At 44.2% G+C, this 12,296-nt stretch overlaps 1 protein-coding gene across 1 annotated transcript in view; it reads right to left on the reverse strand.

Annotated features, from left to right (window-relative positions):
- DDX31 (DEAD-box helicase 31) overlaps nt 1–12,216 on the reverse strand; it is a 94,370-nt gene extending 82,154 nt beyond the window's left edge. Inside the window, exons 1-7 of the mRNA XM_088460558.1 lie at nt 11,579–12,216; nt 9,839–10,083; nt 6,223–6,298; nt 3,531–3,574; nt 3,155–3,225; nt 2,082–2,146; nt 140–184 (exon numbers count right to left, since the gene is read on the reverse strand). Of these exons, the coding sequence (XP_088316684.1) occupies nt 140–184; nt 2,082–2,146; nt 3,155–3,225; nt 3,531–3,574; nt 6,223–6,298; nt 9,839–10,083; nt 11,579–11,680 (648 nt within the window). The 5' untranslated portion in view covers nt 11,681–12,216. The remainder of the gene's footprint in view (nt 1–139; nt 185–2,081; nt 2,147–3,154; nt 3,226–3,530; nt 3,575–6,222; nt 6,299–9,838; nt 10,084–11,578) is intronic.
- Between the last annotated feature and the right edge of the window lie 80 nt (nt 12,217–12,296).

A 12,296-nucleotide genomic window follows, 5' to 3' on the forward strand; every position in this document is an offset into this window, starting at 1 on the left:
GACAACTGGTTATAAATAATAAATGAAAAATAAACAGTATAAAACAACTTGTTTGCAAACAGTACAAGACATGAGCCCAGTAATACACCAGCGATCTCTCTCACCGCAGTGAGACCATACCGGCAGCGAATGCGCTTACCTCTCTTGTAGGGACTAAAATAAGGGCGAAAGGACCGTCACTGCGCTGTTGGGAAAGGTAGAACGAACGTTAGCAGGACTCTATAGAAATAAATATATTCAAGAGCCACATACGTAAACAACACAAAGAATGTACTATACACTACAAAGAGCAGTCAGCCTAGGATGTGTAACATGGTTTAGAATTGTATTCTATTTTTCATACAGGGGTATTCAATTTGGAGCGAAAAGTTCGGAATCGGCGATAAATTATCACCGATGACGTCATTTTCGCCGATTTCAATGATCCCCGTATTCAATTTCAAAGACTTTTCGCAGGTGCGAAAAGTCTTTGAAAAAAAAAACGGGGATAACTTTTTACCATGTTATTCATGGCGAAAAAAAGTGCAGAATTGGAGTTTAGGGGTGCAGACTTAAATAAAAATAGCCTGCACCCCTGGAAATTACATTTAAAAAATAACTGTGTCAAAAAAAAAGTTTAAAAAAAAAATAGGGACACCCCAAAACAATAATTTAAAAATTTAGGGTGAAAAAAAAAGAAAGAAAAAAAAAAAAGTGTTTAAAAATAGGGAAATGGGTTCAGGGGTGTGCTGCAAAAATGCGGCAGGTGTTTTCTAGAATAGGCTATTAGGAGCAGGTGCATTTTTGCAGAATTTAAAAAAAAACACTTTAGGGCCTTAAAAATATGCTAGTACCCATTTTCATGTACCCCAAATTTGATGGGACCACTTAAAAAAACTAAAAAAATAACCTAAGTGCTCTTCTGCATCACTTCTTCAATGTCGGGAAAAAAACACCTGCTGCCGCTATTTAAAACCCCGACTTTCTTTTGCAGGCTAAAACGGTGGTACCCATAGTGATCCCCCATGTCTGGAGAGCTTTAAGGGGGGTCCTACAATTTATTCCAGAGAAATCCCGTTGTTTTTCGCCGATTCTGTTTCGCCGGCTCCCGGTTTCGTAACTTTTTAATTGAATACGGGGATAAAGCGGGCGCGCGCCCAATACTTTATCCCCAGAAAAGCTCCGACGTGGAGTGAAAAGTCCAGCACGGAATTTTCGCTCCAAATTGATACGGGCCATAGACTGATTTATATCTGATTGTAGAATTGATTTATCCAATACGCATGCATAAAACAGGATGCGGTCATAATACCGACTGCGGGCGTCGGATTCCCGACACTTGTGAGAATCCCGGCGCTGGCATCCCCAAGGTACGTAGCGGCGTTGGGGTGAGGGTCAGCATTAGGAGTTAGGCACTAGGGCGAGGGAGGGTAGGTTTAGGCACTGACGAGGGAGGGTTAGGATACTGTCCGACAGGTGTCGGTATCCTAACCCTGTCAGGATGCAGATGTCGGGATTCTGACTGCTGAGATCCCGAGTGCCGGATCCGGTACCCAACCCGCATAAAACATAAGGGGCGTAACTCAGCTTTCTTTGAATGTTGTCGCTCATAAGCTTAATCGCTGGCCCACAGCGCTGTTTTGTGTTTTGTGATGCTGCGTGGCTGTTTTTACAGGAAGGGTGGTGAGAGTTATATAGAAAGATTGGCACAAATGTGACTCTTAATATTAAGATATTTTGAACGTTCCATGCTCTGTGGGCATATTTCCACTGAACGCAACAGATCGGTCTAAAGGTCCCTGATCGTTGTAAAGGTCCCACACTGCACTCCAGTCTGAAACAATCTAAGCAGCTTTGAATGTATGAATGAGTGATACAAACTGAATGAGAAGAGAACATGTAGGTGCACTAAGGAACCTTAAGGCCCATCAGGGACCCCACACGACCCAACAAACGGAGTCTGGATTGTGGGTAAGGGTCATATTTTTCATGTGCATGAGTGCACAGGTTCCGTACCTTTATAGTAGATAACAGTGCCCCTAGTGGTGAAATATAATAGCACAGATGCTTGATTGTTATGGCTTACATTATGTCACAGTTACCTGGATTTTAGGGACCACTGCTTGAAGCGCCTGCACAAGTGGAATCCCATAGGCCAAGGTCTTACCTATAGGGAATTCCAAACACAATTATTATTACACTACGCTCCATCTAACAGCATATTACAAAAGTATCCCACCACTGTCATTGCTGCATAAATACATGATAATATACATATGTGACACATACTCATCCTAATACTAGTACAGTTATTATATGTAGGTCGTCCATCTTCTAGATCAGAACAGGTGATGGAATGTTTAACCTAATAAGTTTATTACCACTGCCTGAATGTTTAAGGTTATACCAGACAGAAGGCCTGACCCTGAGTGACACGCACTCCCGCGGTGGGGCTTTTTTTTTCTTCTACGCATGCGTCTATGTGGCCCAGTCCATGCTTCCAGATTGCGTGCACACAAAATTGGAGGTGCGGTTGAGGCGGTGGCTTAGCGCACACACGGAGATAGTCCGTGGCTTAGCGCACACACGGAGATAGTCCGTCTTATGGGAGTGTCGCGGACAGGTCAGTGAAAGTGGTTTGCGAACACAGACACTCAAGCACACGCTCTAGGGACCATACGTGGTGAACCCGCACCTGCCCTACATGCTCATAGGTCATCCTTAGGGTCAGTTATGTGGTGCTGGTGGACAGGGCTGCGACTGTTTGCCCACCGTTTATGATTGGCATCACATGGACCATAAATAATTTGATTTGGACCAGGACCACCAATCCGTGGCACCCCGGCAACTTCCACATGGCAGCCAGTTTGGGAACCACTGTATTTATGTATGTGTAAAGGCCCTAATGGAGATAATTATGGATCTTTTAGAGCAAGGGTGGGCATTAAGCGGCCCTCCAGTTGTTGTTGAACTACACATCCCAGCATGCCTTGCAACAGTTTTAGCATGGACAAATAGCATAACTGTGGCAGGGCATGCTGGGATGTGTAGTTCTACAACAGCTGGGGGTGCTTATTGAACACCCTTATTTTAGAGTCTCATAAAATATTTTTTATTTCACAATTAAAGTACCGGGTTTCCTCGATACAGAGATTTTACTTAAAGACAAACTTACCAGAACCAGTCTGCGATCGGACCATGGCGTCTCTTCCGGACATGAGAGCCGGTATTGTCATTTTCTGGACACTGATATAGCACAGAAAATAAAATAAAAATATAGATTGTGGAGAACACTAATCATTTATAGCGGATGTAACAATATTATAAGACTTGATCAGATACGGGGTAGATGTAATCATTCTCTCTATCTGCCTATACTCCCTTATCTAGATGATCTAGATAAGACCATAGATAAGACCATAGATAAGGGAGTATAGATGATCTATACTCCCTTGTCTAGATGGTTCCCCTAGCTAAATGAATGAGCGGTTTGTCTACCCAATGCCAATAAAAAAGATTTTAAATGAAAGAAATAAAAAGTAAGCACAAACCTGGTCATTTTGGTCATATCAAGGACATTTGTGATAGTAGATACCTAAAGAAAAAAATAAATAAATGTCACTTTCTTACATTCCAGTTCCTGGAGCCTCCATTTAATTGCAGGGACTGAGAACCTCATTCAGAGTCGGTCGTTGCGGCCGCACGGTCGTACGCCACCGATGTTCGCTAAACTGCGCATGCGTAAAGTTCGCAATGCGCGTGCGCAAACTAGCTGCTACGATCAGAAATTTCTCTCTCCTTGAACACAGCCAAGTCGGTAGTTTGAGTGACAGAATGAGGCGTTTGTAGGTGGTAACAGGGGAATGTGCTTGAAAACGGGGGAGTGGAGATCTGAACATAGGCGTGCCTAATTATGCGAACGGCGTTTTATGGGAGTGCATAATTAACAAAGTAGTGTCATGGCACACGGGACATGGGTGGTTTGTACACTGACCTGATCGTAGTGCTTAAGAGAGGGTATGGTCAACCTTAAGCTCTACGACCAGTTCCGATGGTTACCGATGGTCTCGATTAATCCTTATATGGCCGGAGATGACGTGTAATGCGTACAAGAAGGGGGCGTATTTTACGGCCGCATCCTCCCCTTGGTCGGCCAGCTAACGATCCGATCTTAAGGGCGCAACTTGCGAGTGCATCATTTGCATATCCGGCCCCTTTTCCCTTACGACCGTTCGGCCGCAACGACCGACTCTGAATGAGGTCCTGAGACCTGCGCTAACATTTGTTTTGGATCGCTCCTTCTTTCTCGCAGCGATACAAGCATGGCAACCACCGGTATTCGTCAACACTAAACTTCCCGGTGACCCTCGGCAGGGTCTTCCTCCCCGGTACTCTCCTTTTCTTACAGAGGAAGAAGCAGCGATAGGGCCTTTTGTTGGCGTTTAACCTGGCAAAATGGTTCTGAACCGCTTGGTAGAAAGACCCCTTAATCTGTACAGCTGCCCATGCAAGCAATACGATCATAGCAAATGGAATTACACAATGAATGCGGCACCAATATAACCAAAGACACATGGAAACCAAGTGAAAAGATTGTATCATTGCACATGCGGTAAGTAACACTGACTGGTCAGAATTCCGTTATTTTCTACGTAGCTTCAAAATAAGGATTATGTCCTCACTACGATGCCAAAAACATGCCACTCCTGCCCGCTGCCCTTTTTAATTATTATGACATCTACCGTGATAACCTCTGATAATCGAGACGTTGCTGCTTTACTTATACATGGAACTATGGCTAAAAAGCAACGCACAAAGGCCCTGATTCAGAGCCGCTCGCTATTTGCCAGCGCTCGCTCTGAATCAGGGCGGGCCGTTTGTTTTTTTTTAACCCCGGCCTCCAGGCCGCTCGCTAAGCTGTGGGTGACCACTCACAGCTTTAGCGGGCGGCTTGGCGATGGTCACGATTATCGCGACCATCGGGCTTGCGACGAGACCCTTGTGGTAGGGTCTCGTCTATCGCCAGCCCAAGTGAACTTCCTGCTCTAATAGAGCAGGAAGTTCACTACTGACATCACGTGTGATGTCAGTAGGGCCGCCCACAAACAGCAGGCGTTCCTAAGGGAACGCCTCCTTTTGTGCAGCCACCCCCCCCGACCCGCCTACAAAACCGGGCGAGCTGTCGATCAACATCGACAGCCGCCCCGTCTTGTAGCGAGCCCCGCACTGTCATCGACCCGCTTGCAAGCGCTGTGCGCTCGCGAGCGGGTCTGAATCAGGCCCAAAGTGCAGAGAGATCTCAGCTGAATTACTAGGACGCAGAACTTTTTAGGAAAAGTTTGGTAGAGGGGTTAATTGGTGCAGATGTTCTTTAATCTCCAATGGCACCAACAGTTATTTTTTTTAATAACAAAATATTTTTTCCCCCCAGCAGATGGATTCTCCATTTGGCCATGTTTTTATTTATTTTTTTTAATTTTCTGTATTCACCATCTTCTAGAATCCCCTTATTTTAATATTAGTGACCATTGGTGCCAATTATTATTATTATTCAGCACTGACCACTTCTGAGTCCTTACTGTAGTCGGAAATACATGAGCTGGAATCACCACATAACTGTCCCTAAGGATGACCTATGAGCATGCAGACGCTGAACTACAGATCGGTGCGTCTTTAAAACACAGCTGGAGATTGTGTGGGAGAATTTACAATAAAACAGATTTGGGGCCAGGTTTGTGGGGCTCCACCAAATAGGATGGGTGACAACTGTAAAATGGACAGTTTTCCCAGAGTTCACCACTTGCCATGGCTCCACAGGCATCTATTTATCATGAAGCACTACACTACGGAGCATTCGAACGCAGCCAGTTTGGCAAGTATAGTGTCCGAGGTGTATAGAAGCTCTGTACAGTACAATTATGTACAAGACTGCAGGATGAAAATCCCAAACTTAATCAAGCAATTAACGCTAATGACATGATACCTAAAGGGAAATATTTAATAATATGAACTGAAGCAACAAAACCCCAACAATGTATTGGTTGGTGACTACACACAGAGAGGTGCCAGGTATTGGGTAATTCTTAAACAGAGCACAATTTGGTGTCAGAAGTGGGGATTCCAGGTCCATTTGTTGATATCTCTGCATGCGTTTCCAGCATTATTAGAAGTATGACTGTTCCGTTGGTTGTTGTGGTTTATGATACATTTATTCAAGTTATACAAGTCTAAGGGATTGCTTACCAGATGTGGGTGCAACCCCAGCTCAGAAAATGAATCGGAGGAAAAAACGTCTTCCTGTAACTGCTTCACTTTTGTTCTGTGGGGAAAAAAGACAAACAAAACAGTCTTAATATCTTCTACAAATAAATGAAAAACAAAAAGCAAACCTAGCACATTAACACAGTTCGTACAACTCTGATGAAGTTCGTTGATAAAATGAAACGCGTCAGCTGCATTCATCTGGGACTAGCAGTGAGCTGATCGATCTATTACAAGCAATCCATGGACAAATAACCTTCGCATTTACCAAAAGTATCTGGACACTACAATTTTCCTAGTTGAATGAGCACCTACAGGACACCTGTCTGACAAGTGCAATGCTGGCCGTTTCTAAGGGACTCCATAACATCTTGGGACTGGTAATATAAATCACCCTACTACTGGCTACATGCGTTCAGGACTGCTACTTCCATAAATATGTGGACTTTGTAGTAATGGAAGGACTGTGCTGACTTGCCTCTAATTAACTGAACCACACAATTGAGTGCTGTTCATACAATCTTAAATTTGTAGGACACCATCCAGGTCCTGGTTTAGCACCTGCTGTTTTCATAGCCACTGTTTAATGTTTTAAAACCCATATTTTTCTTCGTTTACACCGTTATGCATTGCCATTATTAAAGGTTTTACTATGAATACCTTAGGGTACTAACATCTGTTATAAATTAGTGGTTACTTCTTTCACACAATTAAACCCCTCCAGTTTGCTGTGTTTCAAAGGGTGTTTCTGCCTACAGACAATTTTAATTTACCAGCATATAAATGAGGATGTAGTTGGGTCTCGGCACACAAAATGCTGGAGCTCAGCATCCTAGCGCTGGAATCGCGACAGGGGTGAGAATGCCGGCACCAGCATCCCAGCGCCTGTGATCCCGGCGGTTAGGTATGAGGGCTAGGGATTAGGCACTAGGGGTAGGGTTAGGCTGCGGGGAGGGTTAGGCTGCAAGGATGGCGAGTTAGGATTAGGCTTCGGGAAAGGTGGGTTAGAGTAAAGGTACTTACCTTTGGGCATAGGGATTCTGACTGTCGCAATGCCGCTGCCTGCAATCTGACCAACAGCATCTCGACCATCCGGGATCCCGTATCCAACCCTATAAATGCACTCTTGCAAATTTTGCTTTATGCTCTCAGCTCCCATTAGTATTTTTTAATGCTGTCTTTTAATTGCAGAGTGGAATTTAGTTTTATTTCCACTGTGTTCTTTGTCTCTGAACCCTGAGACCAGCTTTATATTTGCAGTAGAATAGTTTTGTTGCACTGGGTGACAGACACTACTAGCTGGGACTGTCAGGCTGCAAGTCTCTACAGGCCAAACGTTTTGTGGCACTGGCCAAATCAACCAGCATCACCGGGACTTTGTAGTCTATGGCATATGGTGGGTGCAAGGAGGGAAGGCAGGAGGAGGCGTCTACTTTAAACCATTGAAAAGTCCAACATAAATATAGAGAAATTGCAGAGAGATTTTAAAGCATATTGGGATTTGGAAGGAACATTAAGAATAGTGGTAAACATATTTTAAGTAATGCATTTCCACTTAAATGTCACAGGGCTGTACAGCACCAATTATGCTGGTTGTGTTGAAAAAAAAATGCAGCCTGGTTTTAGTTGCTAATTTTGCAAGTGGAGGCTAGACTCTCACATAAACCATCAGTTGTATTAGTTACAGTGCACGCTGCATAATTAACGGCACAAATCTAAACCAACTGCAGTAAAATCAGGTGACGTGCATTTTATGTGTGTACAAAGCCTTAACCTGGTAACCTTAGAGCTGCATTACACTTGTATATCTTCATAAAAGCCGCCTATCTCTAACCAGAACCCGAGCAACCCTTATTCCAGGTGATCCTCTGTTTCTCTCACAGACCTGGCTGGAACCCTGGGGGGGGTGAAGAGAGAGTAGACCAATCACAAGTTTCCCAACTTCCACTCACACCATTTAAAGATGATGGTCTGTATTAAGGGGCGTACACACTAGACGATGATATGCACGATTTGGCCGATTTCGACGCATCGGAGCGGCAGAAAAAATTAGTAGGGTTCCTCTGTATTTACCGGAACCAGCACCAAACTTTTTGTAGCGGGGGGGGTAATGCCACAGCCAAGGAAACCCTTTCACCGGGTCCCGCAGCCAAAGAATTACCCCTGACCTCTAGTCAGCCCAGGCCGGGGATCCAAGTCAATGGTGAGCACCGCAATGGTAACCTTAAGTAACCTCGCAATTCTCATTATTGAAGTCAATGGTGAGAACCGCTCATTGGCTGAGAGGCAGAAGGCTCACCTCTCTCAGCCAATGAGCGCTCAGCACCAGGATTTTCATAGTGAAATCCCGCAGCTGAGCCATCATCCTTAGAGAACGGTACTTAGTTTGAGGGTCCGGGTATCTCCGTTTTTGTTTTGTTTTGCCAAGACTGGGGATTACCTACATGGACAAAAGGGGACAGAAGAGGAGAGTATGGATTTTTGTTTTACATGTACCCTATGGATTCTACATGGAGAAGAGGATGTGATTGGCTACAGGGATACATAGGTGAGTATGTGAGATAGTGTGTGTGCATGTGTGTGTGTGTGTGTGTGTGTGTGTGTGTGTGTGTATGTTTTAATAAAGTTTTACTTTCTACGGTGTGTGTTCTCTGTGTTTTTTCAATATTGCTTTTGCTGTGGAACTACAGGTACCAGCGGGACCGTAATGCCCCCCATGCTGGTACTTGTGGGTGCCGGGGATGGTCCCCGGGCTATCAGTTTAGGCTTGGGGTACCATGGAGAGGAGTACCCCTTTATTGGAGGGGTTCCTAACTCCCCAGGGATCCCCAGCCTGGGCTGACTAGCAGTCAGAGCTAATTCCTTGGCTTGGCCGGTGAAAGGGTTCCCCTGGCTGTAGCATTGCTCCCCGCTAGAAACAATCCGGTGCTGGTTTTGGTAAATACAGGGGAACCCTACTCATTTTTCCCTGTATTTCCAAAAGTAGGACCGGAACAGAGCCCAGTGCTGGTTGAGTTAAATACAGGGGACCCCTACGAAGTTTGTATTTTAGCACAACCAGTACTGGTTCTCCAAAGCCCAATGCTGGTTGTTCTTTTGGGGGGTGGGGCAGTTTTTTTATTTTATTTTACACAGATTATTCTTTTTTTTTTTTTTAAACACAGCAGCATAGACGGATCTCACTGATCAAGTCCGTGCATCTGTGTTTATTTTTTGTTTTTTACACATAGTTGCATGCATCACGGATCTCCCAGATCCTTGCAAGCATCTGTGTCTCTGCTATTGTGCATGATCTAAAGATCGACAAATCGTTAGATCGTGCACGATAGATCCAGTGTCACATCGTGTAGTTTTTGCTGCACATCGTGTCCTGGAGTGCCGGGGAGAGTTCATGGGAGATTGCTTACGATATCGCATCGTGAGAACATCGTCTAGTTTGTAGGCACCTTTAGGGAACACCGTAGGAAAAAGTTTTCCCTAGAGAGTCATCGACTTTTGCACAGCCCCTTCCCCATACGCATATTTCCACCAGGAACATACCTTTCAATCTAAATTGACTTTTCACATCAAAAGTCAAAACAATAGTGTAGGTACCTACCGCTCAATATCGGGAACCTCCGGGTTATTTTTAAAGAGGGAGGATGTTTTCACCGATGGCCGTCCCTTTGTGTGGTTTTCTTTTTGACCTGGCGCCTTCTTAGGCGAGGAATCAGTTTTTCGTTTTTTGACGAATACTTTGTTGGTGTCTTTTTGCTGGGTTTTTGGGGAAGCAGGAAGCGCTGGACGCTTTGACGAGGGTTCCTCAATGACATCCTGGAATTTTCTTTTTATGGCTTTAGACTTCTGTGATCATTAGAGAAAAAAAAATGGAAAATGATGATTGTTGGTTTTCATTAACATGGCACAAACGTATTATGCGGCACTGTACAATGAAGCAAGTGTCAGGAGACCTAAGTACTTGTTTTGTATATTGGATCAAAATGATAGTTTTTCATGCACTCAGCAATGCAGTACATACTGCCTACCAGCGCGTTTTGGTGTAGTAAAATGCGTTGAGGGGCAGATATTGCAATGTTTAGTTCTATAGACAGAAAGGGTTAATTTACAAGCAGGATTTCCTCCCACAGTACAGAAGCATGCTAGTAGGTTATGTGAATCAGTAATTATTCTGTCTGTGGCACTGTTTAAATAATAATGCCTACTTTCAGACTAACGCATTTCAAGATGTACACCCACTTCTTGGTGTACGGAAACACCCCGAAAATTGAAATGTGTCTACACTTGTGAGCTGGTGGAAAACATACTACAATTTATAACTTATATAACCCTTGTTTAAGGGGGAACAGGTGCTGAAATTCATTGAGGGCATGTGCCGGATTTGAAGATGATGGCGAATTACTGGCCTTGCTCCGGGTGACAAAAAGAAAACTAGTTTCGGCCTTGCAAAAGTGTAGATTTACTACAGCTGACATTTCTCAGTGGGTCTGACCTTAAATTTTAAAACGGCACTAATATTTAGTGCAAAACACACTGGGCTTTACACTTAATATTAGGGTCTCTTTACATTTTGAGGCTAAAGCTGCTGCTTGTAAATATACCCCAAATATATACATCTATGTGAGAATGCCGGAAAATAGCTGATAGGACAAAATGGGATATAGTTAGTATACTGGCGGATAGGATGTCGACCGTCGAAATCCCGACCCGGGACTAAAAATATGCATCGAGATCCCGACGCCAGTCTATATCCTGAATCTCGATATATATCCGGAATCTCGACAGCCGTCATCCCAAACGAAGGTACACCGAGGCGTCTTAGCTGTTAGCAGCGGGGAGGGGAAGGGGTTGTTTTAGGCAACACGGGGGAGGTTAGGGTTAGGCACCACTGGGGGGAGGTTAGGCACTAAGGGGGGACGGTTAAGTTTATGCACCAACGGGGAGGGTTAGGGGGAGAAGGGGGTAGGGTTAGTATACTTACCCGACCCCTGTCGGCATACCGAGCATCGGGATGCCGCTGTCGGCATTTTGACAGCAGGCATCTCGACTGCCAGTATTTCATACCCAACCCGGACAAAACTACATCTCTGAATATAATACAACATCAATCATAAACAGAGTTTGGTGAAAGCTGAACAATATTTTTGCAACGTAGCCTGAACTTAAGAGTTTGCGTGTGTCATATTTAAATCAAAAAGGTAAATATCTAACACCACCAACATAACACAAGGAAACTTTCTTTATGAGATTTTCACAAATGGCACAGGCAGATCTGATGAGTGGCGGCTGCCTATAGCTGTGCACATATACAGGAGACATATGCTGCTTTTAGTTCACTCACCCAGTTGCCTTTGGGTTTCAGCTGTCTGTGGATGCTTCTGCCACCCCTGTGCAATGCAATGGGGGCCTCTGTGATATTGAGGATCAAACCTTGGTCTCCCATGATTCATATAATCCAAGTCCTTTACAAACTGGACTGCATTCAGCATCAGCTATTCACTGTACAAGACCCCAGTATCCAAAAATGTAATGTACACTGACTGCAGATACAGCAGCAACACATGGGAGACCAGCAGACTTCCCAGAAAGGACCCAGCAGCTGGCTGTCCTCCTGGCGCCTGACACAAAACCCACCTTAAAATAAATATTTACAGCACCATATATTTCCACTGTTTAGGAATCCAGTCGACGAATAAACTGCTTTCATGCCATATTATTTAGAACTACCTCTTTATGGACACATTTGATTTCTCATCTGGTCTCCACTATTGCAGCCATTGTACCGTGGACACGATTGGGATCCTTAACGAGGGATGGTCTCCGGCAAAATGGCTTCCACTACCATTAACAGTTTTTTTAATTTTTTTTTTTGCTTTGTTTTACTGTGTGAGTTGGCAAAAACAGGAATCTGAGAACAACAGATAATAATGCAGTGCGGACTCCTAGAACCATCCTATAGTTACATATTTATCACACAGCAATAAATGTATTTTACAAAGCTGATATTAATTGGACACAATGTGTGTGTGTTTGTTCCATGGATTTATTTTAACGTCAGC

This window comes from Taudactylus pleione, unplaced genomic scaffold, assembly GCF_031769625.1.
Source record: "Taudactylus pleione unplaced genomic scaffold, aTauple2 ptg000003l, whole genome shotgun sequence".
Classification (NCBI taxonomy): Eukaryota; Metazoa; Chordata; class Amphibia; order Anura; family Myobatrachidae; genus Taudactylus; species Taudactylus pleione.